Source organism: Peromyscus eremicus, chromosome 8a, assembly GCF_949786415.1.
Source record: "Peromyscus eremicus chromosome 8a, PerEre_H2_v1, whole genome shotgun sequence".
NCBI lineage: Eukaryota > Metazoa > Chordata > Mammalia > Rodentia > Cricetidae > Peromyscus > Peromyscus eremicus.
Window position 1 is genome coordinate 41,884,569 of NC_081423.1, and position 16,706 is coordinate 41,901,274.

A 16,706-nucleotide genomic window follows, 5' to 3' on the forward strand; every position below is an offset into this window, starting at 1 on the left:
ATTATGTGTTTCTTGTTTTGTCTTGTTTGCTGTTGTTTTAAACTTGAATTCCTGATTTGCCTGCCTCCACCTGCTGAGTACTAAAGGCCAAGTCCTGTAGAGAGATACCAAGTGTTCTGGGATATTCTGCAGACCCAGCCCTGGACTGAAGCAGGAAGCGTACATGGGTAAAAATCTCCTCTGCATGTTGGACAGAAGGTGTGCCATCTTGCCAACCCCTTTTCTTCCTCAGATCCCTTTGCTCTCGTATGGCAGAGGTCTTCAGGTAGGACCTCATTCATTAATTCTGGATTTCCATTTGTTCATTGGTATCACTTCCTCTTCTGCTCCACGCCTCAGGAGATGGAGGCAGATAGATCTCTGTGATTTCAAGGCCCACCTAGTCTACATAAGTTCCAGTCCAACCATAGCTACATAATAGGACTATCTCAAAATAATAATAATTAGTAAAAAAAAGGAAGTTTCATTGTGCATACTCATTTTACATGGTATTGTGTTACACAAGGACATTTTCATTCCAGTATATGTTGGACTTGGAGTAAATCCCCCTCCATATTTCCTACCCTACCCTTTCTCACCTCCCCTCCCATCAACTAGTCACTGTTGTCCTGCACAATTTCACTTGTACATACATAATTTTGTCTTGTTATAAAATCTAGGAAGCTCAAATGAGAAGAACATACAATATTTGTCTTCCTAAGATGGCTTTAATACACTTAATATGATCATCTCCACTTTTATCCATTTTCCTGCAAACTAATTTCATTTTTCTTTATGACTGAAGAAGATTCCATTGTGTATGTAAACCCCATGTCTTCTATCCATTCCTCTGATGATGGATACTGAGTCTGGTTCCACAGTTCATCTGTTGTGAAAATCACTGCAGTAAACACTAACATGCTGACTTGGAATCCTTTGGGCAGTAGGGTTTTGTTTTTTAGGTTTGTTTTTGTTTTGTTTTTGTTTTTTTGTTTGTTGGTTTTTGGGGGTTTTTGTTGTTGTTGTTGTTTTTCAAGACAGGGTTTCTCCGTGTAGTTTTGGTACCTGTCCTGGAACTCACTCTGTAGACCAGGCTGGCCTCCAACTCACAGAGATCCACCTGGCTCTGCCTCCCGAGTGCTGGGATTAAAGGCATGTGCCGCCATCACCCATTTTTTTAGTTTTTTTTTTTTTTTTAGTAATCTCCATCTTGACTTGCACAGTGGCCAGACTAGTGTACACTCGCACCAGCAGTGAGTGAGTGCTCTCTGAGTAAGATAGAATCTCTGCATAGTTCTGATCTGCATTTCTCTGGTGGCTAGTGAGACTGAACATTTTTCATGGGTTACTGGCCATTTCGTTTCATTGTTTGAGAACTGCCCATTTCCATTGGGCTACTATTGATTGATTTCTGGCTTCATTTTCTGAATCATTGGTATGTTCTAGATACTGATCCTCTGCACAAATAACACAGACTTTTTTTTTCATTATGTGGGCAAGCTCTCAGTTAACTAGCTCCTTTGCTTTGCAGAATTCCAAAATTTGCCAAAAATTTGTGAGTTTTTGGCAGTTTTCTGTATGTGGTGTGCTGGTTAGTTTAACTGTCAGCTTGACACAGCCTAGAATCTCCTGAGAAGAGAGTCTTTATGTGGAATTGTCTAGGTCAGGTTAGTCTTTTGGCATGCCTGCAGGGGGTTGTATTGATTGTTAAGGCAGGATGACCCACCCTGAATGTGGGGGGCAGACCATTTCATGTCCAGACTGAGCATCAAGCAGGCAGTGTGGGTGCACTTGTCTCTCTGCTCTTGACTGAGGATTAGACTAGCTTGAGTTCCATTCTTGACTTCCCTGAACTGATGGGACCGTTTCCAAGTAAACCCTTCCTCCTCATGCTGCTTTTTGTCGGGGTATTTATCATGCAACAGAAACAAAAGCAGAACACGGTAGTAAATTCAACCTAACCCATTGTACAACACTGAGACTCTCCTCTCCTTTCTCTCTCCTTTTCTTCCTCCCTCCTTTTCTCCCTCCCTCCCTCTCTCCCTCATTTTTTGAGACAAGGTTTCTCTGTGTAATCCTGATTGTCATGGCACTCTGTAGACCAGGCTGGCCTCAAACTCAAGAGATCTTCCTGCCTCTGCCTCCCAAGTGCTGGCATTAAAGGCATGCACTGCCATGCCCGACATTTTGTTTGTTCGTTTTGTTTTATTTTGTCTGAGACCTTCTCTCACACAAGCAGCTGAGCTTCAACTCCCATCACCAGTGGCCAACTGTTCAAACCAGTACAAATAAGATGGGCACAGGTTATAACCAATCAGGTTGCTTCTTTACCTCACTTCCCTTCTCCGTGGATGCCTCCTCTTGCCTGTGAGATGCTGCCAGGCCTCCTGAAGCACTTTTTAGTCAGGCACTGCCTGACTCTAAATCATAATGTGATAGCCTGTGAAATATGTCTTGTGTAATTTTTAACAAGAGAAGCATTTATTTCGCTGGGCGACGCACACCTTGGGAATTCAGTGTGCAGCCTCACTCCACCAAGAGAGAATGCTACTTCTGGTGATCATCTTCCCCCAAGCTCCACAGTTTAGCCTTGTACAGAGTGATGTCATTGTAGACCCTGAAGTGGTTCAGCCTGTTGTCCTGACGTTCTGGATTGACCTAAAGGGGAGAGGACAGGATCAGAAGGAAATCTGTCAGGGAGGGGGCAGACTAGGGTTTACATGATGTAGAGTTGGGTCTGAATCAGGCCCACACCCCTGTGACAGCAGGGCTTTTCCTTTCTAAACCCTGCACTGTGACCTGGATCTGTGAACATTCACATCGAAGATCCCCTGCTGCCTGAAGGGGGCCTTGCCTAAGGACTCACCACCCCTGGAAAGTAGCTCACAGAGGAGAGGCGACATATACAATACTGTAGCCAGGCTACTGGGACAGCACCTTGCATGGGCTACCTCGTAAAAGTGTGAGCTTGTTGGAAGAGTATGGAGCATGAGCACTGTGACACATAAATCTCATTCTATGCAAATAGGCTGGCTATCTTTCTCTTAAGTAACCATCTATGAATCCACAATAAACTTCTCTCCAAAAAGGGAGGAATGCTGAGTCAAATAATTTGTACTTTGTAATAATTTTCTGTGTTGATCTGTTACCTAATGAACCCAGTTTCTACCTTTGCCATGATTTTCTTTCCTTTTCACATGAAAAAGATTCTCTCATTGACCAAACTGCTCAGGCTGGCCTGTGCTCTATTTAATTAGGTCTGTCTCTCGGAACCTCCATATCCATCCCTGTCTTGTCCAGTTTTAGCAAAATCCCTGCTAAGTCCACTAAAAAAAAACACCACCCTTAGTGATGTGTTCTCACACTCCAAATTCCACCAGGGTCCTCTGTCTCCACTACCCCACATGTGAAGTCTGCTCACCTTTTCTGCCTTCAGCAATGATCCCCTCAGGTTAGGTCAACCTGAGTCCCCCTCATCCCTGGAGCTTTCTGTCAGCAGTCTCTGTCTGTTGACCCACACACATCGGTCCTCAGTCAGGCTCTCTCACTTGCCCACACTCTGTTCACTGCAAATCCCAGTCTTGGGCTACTGCCCAGAGCACCATTCCCTCATCTGAATAATTCCTTCCTTCCATTTTTAAAGCAATCACCGAATAACTGATTTATCATCCATCTTCAGCAATGCCGTTGAATAATTTCTTCTTTCACACTTCTCCCTCATTCACTAAGTTTTCTCTCCCACCCCTCTCTTTTCTGCTTTGAATGGTCTTTGCTTTCCCAGCTCTCTAGCCATCCCTTTCTCTCTCTTTTACATTCAGCCTTCTTTAGGTCAGTTCTAGGTCCCTGCTGGCATCCTTCCCCCATTTCCTGAAGGATTCTCTCTCCCAGACAATACCCCGTTATCGGAAAAGGAGCCATTGCAGGTGAGCAGTGGTAAAGACTGGACTTACAGAGTTTTGTTTTGTTTTGTTTTTTATTGAAATCCCCATGGAAAAGAGTGGCCCTGAAAAGTAAACTCTGCACTGTGACATGAATCTGTGAACATTCACATTGAAGATCCCCAAACGGAAAGACTTAGACTAGAGCTGTAGAATGGGTGAGAAGCTGGGCCCCTAGAACCGGAGGGAGACACACAGGATGCAGAGAGCTTTTGGGAGTGGAGGATGCTTCAAAGTCTCTCAGTGGGTGAGGAGGATGTATATCAAGCCAAGAAGCCAGGGTCAGCATCTGACTCGGGGCTCAGCTGGATGCTGGGCTCCCTCTTCTGATTGTTCCCATCCACATTACAGCAGCCCACCCCATGTCTATTGAGAAGTGGTGTGTCTATGTGTCAGGCTCAGTTCTAGGCACCTTACAAATATTCTTTTTATTTTCATTATTTCGCCTTACCTTTATTATTCTCTCTGTACTCTTACACCTTCTTTCTCGCACTTAAAAACCCTGTGAGATAGGTACTATAGTATTTTCATATCATAACTGTGAAATGAGGTCACAAAACAACTTAGTGACTTGTCCAAGGTCATATAACTAGGAAATGTAACGCAGAATTCAACCTCGGGCGAGACTGCCTCCCCAACCTGTCCTCTTCACTGCCCCTGGCCATGCTGTTATGCTCCCAGGTACCACTAAGCAAAGGAGCCATGCTCACCAACGGATTTGGGTCCCATCCAATTTCTTGGGTTTCAGTCTGTGTCTCTGAATATTTCTTCCTTGGGCCCTGTGCAGCATGGTGGATGAGGTTCAGGAACTTGGCTGGAATTGAGGCACAGTTAAAAAGGGGAGCAGAAACCACCACAACAACCAGCATGGCATGATAAACGTAAGGGTGTAATAGTGGCATGCATGCCTTGGTAGAAACCAACAGCTCTCTAGATGGCCTTAAGGCCCGCTCAACAAGGGGAAACCATGCCTGGAACTAGAAAACTAGCCAGCTGCCCTGGACTAGTGAAGTCATGGATCTTAGAGGAGAATCTACGACCATCACTTCACTAAAGCAGCATAAATCCCTAATTGCATAGTAAATATTCAGCTGTATGCCAACAGGTGAGAGTAGTTCTCACTCCTCATCCAAGAAACTTCTCTCTGCCACAGATGGAGACCATTATGGAAAAACACAACTTGTCAAGCTGTAAAGAGCAAGAGATCATGTGACATCCAGTCCCAGCTAACACAGCTACAACACAGTTCCTGCACCTAAGGCTCAGAGACTATTAAGGAAGAGAAGGTAGAAACAGGAAGTTTGCTGTGAGAGTATGTATCCTAGAAATTCCATAGAAGCTACCCCCATGAAGTTTCACCAACATGGCTGCCTACACATGACCTGAACAATAACACCACCATGTGCTAACATGGAAGGATAAAGGCTCATGAAACCTCAGCCCTAGACCAAAAACTACAAACAGCTATAGGCTGCTGAAAGCAGGGGAAATAGTCTTCCCCAGGGAAGAGTCCTCAATTGGTTAGTCGATAATACCAAGTGGGCAGCCCTGAAATCCTATAATACAGGTAACATTACACAGACTGATCAGCATGTGTACGTATAACAACAATTAAAGGAAAAGGCTATGGATTTGAGAAAAAATAATGTGAGAATTCATGGGAGACACTGGAGGGAGGAAATGGAAAGGACTAAATGATGCAATTATAATTTTTTAGAGATTAGAATCTGAGTCAGACTCTTGGACAAAAAGTCTGTTTCCCTATTTTTGACCTGGCCATGGGATCCCATAGAGAAAAAGGAATGGCCTCAGATTGGCCCAGGCCCCAAGATGTAGAAATCTGGTTCTCTGCCCACCTTTCGACTACTCTGCCAGGCTGGATTCTGGGTCCTGGGGGCAGAACCTCAGGCAAGACAGACAAGAGCCTTGCTATCCTGTGGCTTGTGGTATAGGTGAACAACAAAGGACAGAATATTCGGGCACACACATAAACCTCCCAAAGAGTGACCCATGCTTCAGAGAAAGGAGCAGGTACTGCAATACCTCCATGTCATGATGAAGAAACTGAGTCACAAAGCAGCTTAGAAACTTACCACTGTCACACAACTAGTGAGAGAAGGGGGACTCTGGATGTTGATCAGGAAGCAGCCCTGGGAAGATGTGGGAGTCCAGCTCCCACTTTTTGAAGGGTTCTTAGGTGGAGGAGAGAGGAATTAGGAAGTGATAGAGAGACCTAGCTGACAAGAAGAAATAAATACAAGACAGCTTTGAGAGGGCCTGGGTCAGTACCCAACAGCCTCATCCTTTGTTGAAAAGGGCTTTTTATCATATGCCAAGGGGAGAGGCAAAAGACCTCCCCCTTGCAAGATCAAAGCACATCACACAGCCAAGTGCAGACCCTTTCCAAACACCTGGTAAACACACCCATGCCCAAATCACCTCATTATGCAGCCCTGCTGGGTAAAGCAAGCCCAGATTCTCTGACCCTGAATAATTTGGTCCTCCACACGGAGAGATAGAGGGACAGCCCACTTCGGGCAGCAAAGACAAGAGCCAGGCTATACACAGTTCTCAGACCATGCTGCTGTCTCTCCTTCCTGTGCCTTTCACAAACTATGCTCTGCCTCCACCTGGAATCTCCAAAAACTCTCCCCAGAATGCCACTGCCTGACAGAGGCACCACTTAGATATTGGCTCACACATCCCATTTCCTAACTCCTCTCCAGGTAAGCACAAGCCTCCTTCCTTCTGCTTCATAATGAGGCCCTCTTTAGCCCCAGCCCACGGACTCTCTTACAGCATAATTTTGAAAAGAACAGCCAACATTTACACACCCAATCCTAACCACTTGCATTATTTTGCCTAGTTCTAATCATAACCCTAAAAATCATTTCAGAAAAGTTAAAAAAAAAAAACCAAAACATTGGTTGTCCTAGTTAGCTTTAAGTGTCAATTTGGCACAGCCTAGGGTCATCTGAGAGGAAAGCCTAGATCAAGGAATTATCTAGATCAGGTTGACCTGTGGGCATGTCCATGGGGGACTACCTTGACTGATAATTGATGTAAGAGGCTTCAGCCCACTGTGGGCAGCACCACCCCTACTCAGGTGGTCCTGGGCTGTATAAGAAAGCTAGCTGAGCATGAGTGTGTAAGCAAGTGAGTCAGAGACTGAGCTAGCAAGCAGCCTTCTCCTATGACTTCTACTTCAAGCTCCTGCTTGAGTTCCTGCCCTGATTTTCCTCAATGGAAACTGACCTGGAAATGTAAGATGAAATAAACCTCTTCCTCCCCAAATTACTTTTGGTCGGAGTGTTTTACCAAAGCAACAGAAGGAAACTAGAGCACTGCCCAAAGTCACTTGCTTAGTGGGTAGAGGGGTTGAAAATTAAAATCAGTTAATATGATAATAATCAGGGGATGGATGGATGGATGGATGGATGGATGGATGGATGGATGGATGGGTGGATTGATGGATGGGTGGGTTGATGGGTGGGTGGATGGGTGGGTGGGTGGATGGATGCATGGATGGATGCATGGATGGATGCATGGATGGATGCATGGATGGACAGATGGATGGATGTGGGGTTAGGACATTAGGAACATCATTGTTGGCTTCGTGGTTAATAACCTGGCATTGTAGCTGAATAAGTCAGTCTCCTGTGACCTTGGTTAAATCCAGTTTAAGAGGACCCCATACTTGCCTCAAGGTGGCAGAACCCTGAGAGGTGTGTGCCCCGGCTTGCCCCTCTGTGTCCTGAGCCTCAGTGTTCTCAAGCCCAGCACTCACCATCTGCAGGCTCCTCCAAGTTATCATGCCAAGACATGGGCTTTCTGGCAATTGTGTGAACTAGAGAAAAAGAAGCAGCACAATTCACATTAGCAGGTCCTAAGACTGTCCTGAAAGTCACCTTAGACTATCTCCCTGGTTAGCACTCACTAAGGAGTCTGGCATCTGTCAAGAAGTGCGCATGACACTGAGAAGCAAGGCCTCACAGCAAGCATGTCACTCTAGTGCCATAGCCAGGAGTGCCTCCTTGACCTGAAACGATCAAAATGAAGTACAGCTAATAGTCCCTGGCCAAGGGGACACTCTCCAGGTGTCCCACATGGATACTGGCTTCAGGTTTCCAGCATGGAAAAGCATTCTCTGCCCAGTGCTGGTTGGCAGAGAAGCAAACATTCCTGAAGACCGGTTCCTGAAGCCCATCCAGACGGGGATGGACACAGAGGAGGCCGTTCATCAGAGGAACTGAATCCGTATCCCCCAGTTCCTGGTGTTGACAGGAGCACCGCGGACAGTGCTGTGAGGGAGACAGGGAAGCTCTCCCTGTTCGGAGCCTTCCCTCCATGTGCGGTGACTGACAACACACCAACATGAAATAACACATGAGAGAGAACCTGAGAACAGGCTATGTGCAAAGAAATGATGGCATGGGTGTGTGGTGAGTGTCCCAGAGAGGTGCATGTGAGTCCTGAAGGAAGGGGGTGGGGTACACTGTGTGAGAACATGTGGAAAGAAGATGAGTGAGAGCCTGGTGAAGTCAGAAACAAAGGGGGTGCTCAAGAGTAAACAGCTGGTGAGAAGCAACAAAAATGAGCAAGGTGATGGGAACCAGTACCCCCCAGAAGTTCTTTGTTCTCAGACCCTATTCGCTGTTTTCATCCCAGACACACCCAAACACCTACGATGTTTATGTTAAGGCATTTATGTCACTTTCCTTGTGTTTCCAAAATATTTATGGATGAAAGCACACACCAACATGCTATAGTATATTCTCAGTTTATTCCAGGGAACCCCATTAGTCATAAACCCAAGGGAGCTGGGTCAGGAGATAGCACTGTCTAAGAAAGCCTGCATGTGGCCTTCAGGGATCATTTTAATTCTTAAAATGGACACTGTTTAGACAGAACTAGAGAATAATTTTTCTTCTCACTGTGGTGATCAGGGCTCCTGACGAAAACCAGGTTACCTGTGGGGAAATGGAGTCTCCGTACTTTCTGCAGACAGCTGGGCTGCTGGGCACTATGGCTAAGTAGGAACAGATGTTGGAGACAAGGAACTCATAGGGATGGGAGATGGCCTGACACATTTAAGAAATCTGTTTCTCCAGGAATGAAGGAGAAAGGAACATGTGTGTGTGTGTGTGTGTGTGTGTGTGTGTGTGTGTGTGTGTGTGTAGTAGTAGTAGTAGTAGTAGTAGTAGTAGTAGTAGTAGTAGAGTAGTAGTGGCTGAGGCAGAGCAGAGTAGCACTGTGACTTTACTGGAGGATCTTGGGTGGGGTAGGATTAATATGGGGGGTTCGGAATGGATGGAAGCTGGATAAGAACCAGAGCCAGACCCAGTGGGGCCTCAGAGGTTGCTGGGTTGAAACCAGCTCAGAAACCGCAGGAGGCCAACAAAATGTGTACAAAGGGACTGGTCTCCTCTGTTTGGTCTTTTAACATAGGTAGCAGGAAGGAATGTGGGGAAGGAAGTTGGTGCTTGGAGGGAGAGTAGCTTGGAGCCCCTCAGACTACCCCAAATCTGGGGGGTCTGGAGTCCATAGCAGCATACTCAGACACTGTTAGAGAGTGAATGGCCTGAACGGACAGAGCGGCTGCCATGTGCATTGTGACCTTTCACCAGGCTGCGCAGATGTTAACTGGGAAAACTGAGGAATGATCAATGTGTACAGTGAGGTGGAGTGGGCTGGGGGGTGGGTAACTCCTTAGCTAGTGCAACAGGATGGTTAAACCAGGCTAGCAGAGCAGCAGAGCATGGGAAAACATTCAGCTAGCAAGGTACCCGTGAGCTGCTCCCAGGAAGGCTTCTGGGAAGTGGTGGGACACATGGGTCTGGAGTTCTGTTTCAGGCCCAGAAGAGTTTTCACAGAACCTGACCGAGTCACATAGGAGGGAGACAGTGGGAGGTTGGGGGCAGGAGGCGGTTTTGCTGGCTTGAGAGCGAGGGGGAATTTCAAGCTCTGAGCCTAGTAGCCCACCACTTCTGAGTTTAGGAAGGTCTGTGGCAAGAAGTCAAAATAATAATAATAACAACAAACCATACAAGAACAAAACCCCTTGGTGTATTAAAAAGAAACCAAACATAAAAACATAACAAAAAGCAGACATAAAAACCCTGCACAATTATTTGAGAAACAAAACTACCCTTCCCCTGAAAAAAAAAATCATTTACCTTTATTTTGCATCTAAAATACTCAATTCTGGGTGCATTTGAATGCATCTATCATGCCTGTGGTGACGTGGGGGAGAGATCCCCTCAAAGCTCAACATGTCTGAACTCTAAGGAGACTACTAGAGGCAGGGGGTGCTTGCTCTCCCACTCCTCCGAACCCTCTTGTGCCTGCTCACCCTTGCGCAGGGGATTCACGTGATACTGCGTGTACAACTTCTGTGCTCGTAGCTCTTTGAGGAATAGTTCTCGCAAGATCTGATTCTGATGAACTTCATCCTGAATCATCTTCTGTCCCACGTGTCCTGCCATGGCCTTGCCCTTGCTCTGAGAGGTCAGGCTATTTGACCTTCCCTTGCCTGGAGAAAGGTCGCCTTCTACTGTCTCCTAGCAACAGAGTTCCCCTTGTGTTCAGGCAACAGCGTCCTTTCTGTCTCTAGGCAACAGCGCCCAGATTCCATCGCACCACCCTCCCTGGCAGTCTTTCTCTGGCTTCTGTCCACTCCACCCCTCCCAGTTCTCAGGCTCCTTGGTGTCTCATTAATCCTCCACCAATGTCCTCAGACCCGGATCCAGCATCTGGATCTAGAGCGGCCCGGGTGCACTGCTAGGAAAGGGCTGCTGTCCCTCCCCCCACCCAGCAAGAAAAGACTGAAGAGTGGACCTCAACATGGCTGATCATTTCCTAAAGACGGTTTGAGGAGGAGACAGAAACTTATAGGTTTGAAAGTAGGTGCCCAGAATTGAGGGGGGGGGGAGGGAGAGAGAGAGAGAGAGAGAGAGAGAGAGAGAGAGAGAGAGAGAGAGAGAGAGAGAGAGAGAGAGAGAGAGAGAACAAAACACCTCTGGCACACAGGGACACACGAGGGGGCGGGGCAGAGACAGAGACAGAAAGAGTTAAATATTGCTGCTACCGTGAGAACCAGCCTCCAGCAGCTCAGGGCTTGAGATGGGGCCACGAAGTTAGCAGACCTTTGACTTTTCTATCTGAGGGAGTAACACTTAATCCTCTGGGGCCAGCGAGGGGTTGCTAAACTTAACTCTCTGGGGCAGGAGAGAGAGGGAAAGAACACACACGTACACTCCTAGGGTCTTTCTATCATCTTCTGTCTCCGTTCTGTCTTTTATTTTTCCTTTACAGCTTACATATCCCAACAAAATCTTTCAGGCAATATAAAAACTACAATGTGGTTACATTCTATTTTTTAAGTGAATGATTACAATAAATACAAGTAAAAAACAACATGTTTTCCATACCCCTTACATGATTAAATATTTTACGTATTACAGGTGAAAAACAAGTTGTCCCAAGAACCCACATACATTCATATCCAAGCAGCTTGTTAGAAATTAACAGAGTGTGAGCAAGCAAGGCATTTTTCTCAGCCAGTTCTTTTGCTGGCAGGCTGCATTTTGCAGTTACAGAGAAAGAATCAATCATTTTATTACTTATCTTAAAAGTGAATCTTATAAGAAATCTTAAAAGAATCACAAACCTAAATTTTTATATATGAAAAAGAAATAGCTCTGTTTTAAGTCCTCAGGGTGCATAATACACACTCATCAACAGTTTTCTGTATCAGGAAGCCAAGGGCAGAATTAATCATCACCTTTGGTCATCAACCAATCCTAGCAAGAAAGGCACGTCAACTAATAATAATTAGGCTGCTTTGTTCTTGTCCCCCGACTTTAATGAGTCCCTCACTCAGCTATGTGCCTTTCTAAAACTTTAGATTGTTTCCTAGGATTTTTTCACCTCAAGGCTATTGACAAAAACATCTTAGTCTAACCTTAAGTCATTTTCGAAGCTTTGTTTCTGCTATGATGCACTCTGAAACTTAGGAATGCATCTCCCAACATTAAAAGAATTTAAGCTAGTTGGGCTTCTGGGACTCAATTGTTTTTCTTAATCATAAATCTAAGCCATAGTTTGTATATATATGGCTCCTCAAGAGAAACTAGCTGTGTGACCTTTCCTTGTTTTATTTTTTTATCCTCTGCAGCCTCTGCTTTATCAGAGGCAGGGGCAACATTTTATCCTATGTTAATTTTTCCACTAAACTAATCTCTAGCATAATCCCTTACTATATTTATTAAAAACCCTCAACCATCAAAATTCTATTTAAACTGACCCTATTATTATATATAAAATCATTGTTTCAGTTAAACATTATAGCTTAAGAGGAAATCATCTTCATAATAATCTACAGGTAAAAATGCCCAGCAGAACGGGATATTTCCAAGACTACATTAAGGGCAGTGGGGATCTCCCCACACCCATTCACACCATGCCAGATACCAGAGAAAATGGCAACGGTAAACATGCAAAGACACAGCAGGAGCAAGAAATATCCAGGGGCTCTCCAGGCTTCGCCTATCCAAGAATCACACATCAAAGCTTTGCTTCCTAGTGGGCTGGCTTCCTGAACCTCAACTGCCACCTGCTGGTCCTCTGACAGGACCACCTGCAGTCAATCTTCTGATCAGTGCCCAGAGACAGACAGGACCACTGCCCTTTCTAATCTAAGTAATTCCACATCTTTGTGATTTGTTTTATTTATTATTCTTGCAATACAAGGGGTTGAACTAGGAGCTTCTGCATGTTGGGGAGCTGCTCCAACACTGAGCTATACTCCAGCCTTTTTAAGACAGAACCTTGTTAAGTTGCCCAGGTAAAGGTTGAACTTGCAATCCTCCTGCCTCAGCCTCCTGAGTGCTGAGATTATAGGCCTGCCCCACCAAACGCAACTACCTTCAATTTTTCATTGTAGTAAAATGCACATCTTCTAAGATCTCCCATCTTAGCCATTGTCAAGTGTGCAGTCCAGCTGCATGAAGCACGGGCACAGTGTGAAGCCCAGGTCCAGAATTCACCCCTTAGGCAACTGTCTTCTGACCCATCCCCTGGCAACCGCCATCTTTCTATTCCTATGTTCAACCCTTAAATGCCTTCTATAACATAGTTTATGTTTAAATAACCAGAAGTAGCCTACAGTAGGGAGAGAAGCCGTCCCTGGCTCTAGTGAGCAGCTAAACACAGATGCTAAAGCTTGTACTCGTTCATTCATTCACTCATTCCTACATCATGACCCAGGATAGTTGATGTGTGACACTATTTCAAGAGTTTGTGGCCATTGCTTCCCATCCCCAAATCCCCACATCTACCAATGACTTCATAATCAGCTGCTTTTTCTCCTTGGCCTGTAGGGTTCTTTGCCTCTTGTCTGCAGAACTTTTCTACCCAGTGTTTCTCTGAGCTCACATGCAATCGCCTTTCAAAAGCCTTACCAAGCTGTAGAGTCCCTGTCTGTTGATGCTCTGTGGCAAACTTAGTTACTTCCCTAGATGTACTTGTTTATATCTAAGCTACTTAAGATGAGATATATCATGTCTCTCCGCATTTCCAGGCCACGCGGTAGAGGTAAGTATGTGTTTTGTGTTTGCTGGCTGACTGGGTGTCTGTAGTTTTGTTTGCTTACATTATTATATAATCCCTTAAAACATTCAGATAGACTGTTTCACACTGACTTAATAATACGTTTATGACTTATCAGTGTGACAATGCCTGGCCCTCTGTGTTTCAAACAAGGCTCAAATTGCCTCTTGGAATCTTCACTGCCTTCTGGAGGGTAAGAAGGAATAAGCTGAGCCTTCAAACTCACATGGTTGGTTTGAGGATAATTTACAAGATTGCACCTGTGCTCTGTCAATAACACGTCGACTCAGCTTGAGTTATTAGCCTTGTATCTGGGACCCTTCATGCAGGGTTGGTGCTAGGGTTGCCTAGAAGGTCAGAAAGAAATCCTGGACTAAGAAGAAATGGCAATTAAGGGCCAAACAATGAGACATTTAGGGTGTGGAGGCTGCAGATGGACACTTAGCCAAAAGTCAAAGAGGAAGTGAATATTTAAAATTCTTCAGCATGGGACAAAATCAGAGGAAGGTCCAAATGACTGAAAGAGTAAGACAGCTTGACATTGAAAGAGAAAGAACAGTTAGAGTGATTTAAAAAAATGTGTTGCTTGTGGGATATCCAGGAAAAATAAAGCATAAAAAAATAAACATTGAAAATCCAAATTAGCGGCCATTGCACCAGCTGATGAAAAAGACCTGAGATTCCTGTCTCCTGTAATGAGCATAGCTCAGAAAACATGATTCCACAACTATATCAGGTGGGAGATTTGGTTGATTCACTTTTTATTTCTTATATGTATGAGTGTTTTGCCTGCATGTATGTAGTGCATCACATGATGCTTTGCCCACAGAGGTCAGAAGAGAAGGTTGGATTCCCTTGAACTGGAATTGCCGATGATTATGAGCGACCTTGTGGGTGCTGGGAACTCCACGCAGGTCCTTTGTAACAGCAGCAAGTGTTCATAATGGCTAGGCCATCTCTCCAGCCCCTGCTCTGGTTTTTTTGAGCTAGGGTCTCATGGGGACACTAGCTTTGAACTCACCACACAACTGAGGTTGAATTTGAAGTCCTGATGCTCCTGCCTCCACCTTCCCAGTTGATACAAGCCTGAGCCACCATATCTGGCTTAGAAAAAAACAAGACTCATGGGAGGTTTCTGGAGAAATGTCATTTGTGTGCCCTGTTGCAGGATCCATAAGCTGCTGAAGTTAAAGGTCACTGGGAGGGAGTGAAGCTTATCTTCAGGGCCTGAAGATGCTCCTACAGGGCCTACAACAGCCTTGATCAGCAATGCCAAGTGGCACAGGAAGGGAAATGAGATTGGGAGGATGAACTGTCTGGCTCCAGCCACAGCCATCAGACCCTAAGAGCCACACACTGCAGTCTTGTAGGACTCAGGACTTTCTTCCACAATAAAGTTTCTGCAGAGCAAACTTCATATCTTTGTTCCTCAGACAATAGACAACTGGATTCAAAAAAGGAGTGAGGACAGAGTAGCAAACAGATGCCAGGCGACCCTGGGTCGGGGAGTACCGTGAGGCGGGCCTCAGGTACACGAAGCTTCCAGTTCCATAGAACAAGAGGACTGTGGTCAGATGAGAGGAACAGGTAGAAAAGGCCTTCCACCTGCCATCCACTGAGGGGATGCGGACAACTGTGGACACGATGCCCACATAGGAGAGGACCGTGACGGCGAAGGAGCTCATGACAATGCAGCTGCTGACAGCAAAGCCCACCTCCTCATGGAGACGGTAATCAGTGCAGGACAGTCTCATGACTGGAGGGATGTCACAGAAGAAGTGTTCAACAACATTGGCTCCACAGTAGGGGAGGGAGAAGGTGTTGAAAGTGTGGAAGGCTGAGTAGATGGCCCCACCCACCCAGGCAGTGACCATCAGCTCAACACAGCATTTCTGGCTCATATGGTGCCATAGAGCAGTGGTCTGAGGATGGCCAGGAACCGGTCATAAGCCATGGCCGTGAGCAGGAAGCATTCAGTAGATGAAAGTGTGAGAAATATGTAAAGCTGGGCTACACATTCGAGATAGGAGATGCCTCCCGAGCCTGTGAAGGATATAAGCACGGCCTTGGGGATGGTGGCTGAAGTGTAGCTCATGTCCAGGAAAGATAAATTCTTCAGGAAGAAGTACATGGGGGAGTGAAGCCTACTGTCTCTCATCACTGCTATGATGATGGAGCTGTTCCCCAGGAGGCCAAATGTGTAGACAAGCAAGAAAAACGGGATGACCACCCATCTCAGCTGTGGGACATCTGAGAAGCCCCTGAGGATGAAGTGAGTCACTCTTGTGTGATTGGACATGTCTGCTCAAGTTGTGCTCAGAAGCAGGGACCACACACAGCTAAGGGAGGGGACAGAAATAGGAGGCAGGCTCAGAACATGTGTCTGCAGCTCCATGTTGTCTGCAGAGTCATGGCTTTCACCAGAAAACTAACACCAAGAAGTAGCTTATCCAAAAGGCATTTCAAGGAAATGAGAAGGAAGAAAGGGAGGAAGAGGAAAAGGGGAAGGGAGAAGAGAGGAGAGAGGGCACACTTGCTCTTAAATTCTCCATGGAGTCAAGTGGGAAGCAGTCCCATGCATTTGCTTTCTATGTATTGAAGCAAGTCAACTCATAAACATTTCAATGTTGTTTTAAAGGACAGAGCAGGTTTATTTTTACTCTCATTATTAGCACATTTCCTTCTTAATATCCTACAGATTTTCTGAATCTCCTCATATAATCTTTCTATTGCTGACTCAACACACAGACACACACACACACACCTACCTTGTTTAGTGGCAATTTCATTATTAATTTTTCTTAAGAGACTTTTTTAATTAATCATTCTACCAACACTGTTGAAGGAGTGTTGAAGAGCACATGTAACATGAAACACTTGAGTTCAAGGTTTCTGTAAATCCCTGTTCCTAGAGACCTTGCTTTTATTTATCCTCCTGATTTTTTCACCCTGTGGGTGTGTAATGCAGGAACATGTTATACTCTTTCTCTGCCTGTAGAGATGGTCAGTATCTGATGATGAGCCCTCAGTGGACGTTAGTGACTGTAATCCCCCTCAGACATCAGCCTCGAAGCCTAGCTCTGAGCTCTAGGGACTGAGCTGTGAGCAAGCTCATGTGTGTGGACAAACATAAACCCCCAACACTCATTGATGCCGAATGTATAGCCTGCTGATTAGGTT

At 45.5% G+C, this 16,706-nt stretch overlaps 2 protein-coding genes and 1 long non-coding RNA gene across 3 annotated transcripts; 1 reads left to right on the top strand and 2 right to left on the bottom strand.

The window, feature by feature from the left end:
• Positions 1-2,441: 2,441 nt before the first annotated feature.
• Cfap144 (cilia and flagella associated protein 144) lies at positions 2,442-10,479 on the bottom strand. Its single transcript, XM_059270651.1, has 4 exons — positions 10,270-10,479; positions 7,705-7,764; positions 4,628-4,731; positions 2,442-2,637 (listed from the first exon to the last, which is right to left on the bottom strand). Exons 1-4 carry the CDS (start codon positions 10,400-10,402, stop codon positions 2,527-2,529), a joined length of 408 nt encoding a protein of 135 aa, XP_059126634.1. The 5' UTR covers positions 10,403-10,479; the 3' UTR covers positions 2,442-2,526.
• A 66-nt stretch (positions 10,480-10,545) lies between these two features.
• Positions 10,546-12,630, top strand: LOC131916991 (uncharacterized). Its single transcript, XR_009380625.1, has 2 exons — positions 10,546-10,819; positions 12,301-12,630. It is a non-coding gene; the product is annotated as an uncharacterized LOC131916991 (long non-coding RNA).
• Positions 12,631-14,899: 2,269 nt separating this feature from the next.
• Positions 14,900-15,825, bottom strand: LOC131916976 (olfactory receptor 5AR1-like). Its single transcript, XM_059270641.1, is given in 2 exon segments — positions 14,900-15,429; positions 15,432-15,825. Coding segments are annotated over 2 exon segments (924 nt in total).
• Positions 15,826-16,706: the final 881 nt, after the last annotated feature.

Bases quoted from the DNA above. Each gene is read 5' to 3' on its own strand.
- Cfap144 (XM_059270651.1), bottom strand. From the start codon at position 10,402: ATGGCAGGACACGTGGGACAGAAGATGATTCAGGATGAAGTTCATCAG. The intron at 7,765-10,269 runs GTGAGCAGGCAC...CTTTTTCTCTAG, and splicing joins CGTGAATCCCCTGCGCAAGG to TTCACACAATTGCCAGAAAG. The intron at 4,732-7,704 runs GTGAGTGCTGGG...CCTCAATTCCAG, and splicing joins CTTGGAGGAGCCTGCAGATG to CCAAGTTCCTGAACCTCATC.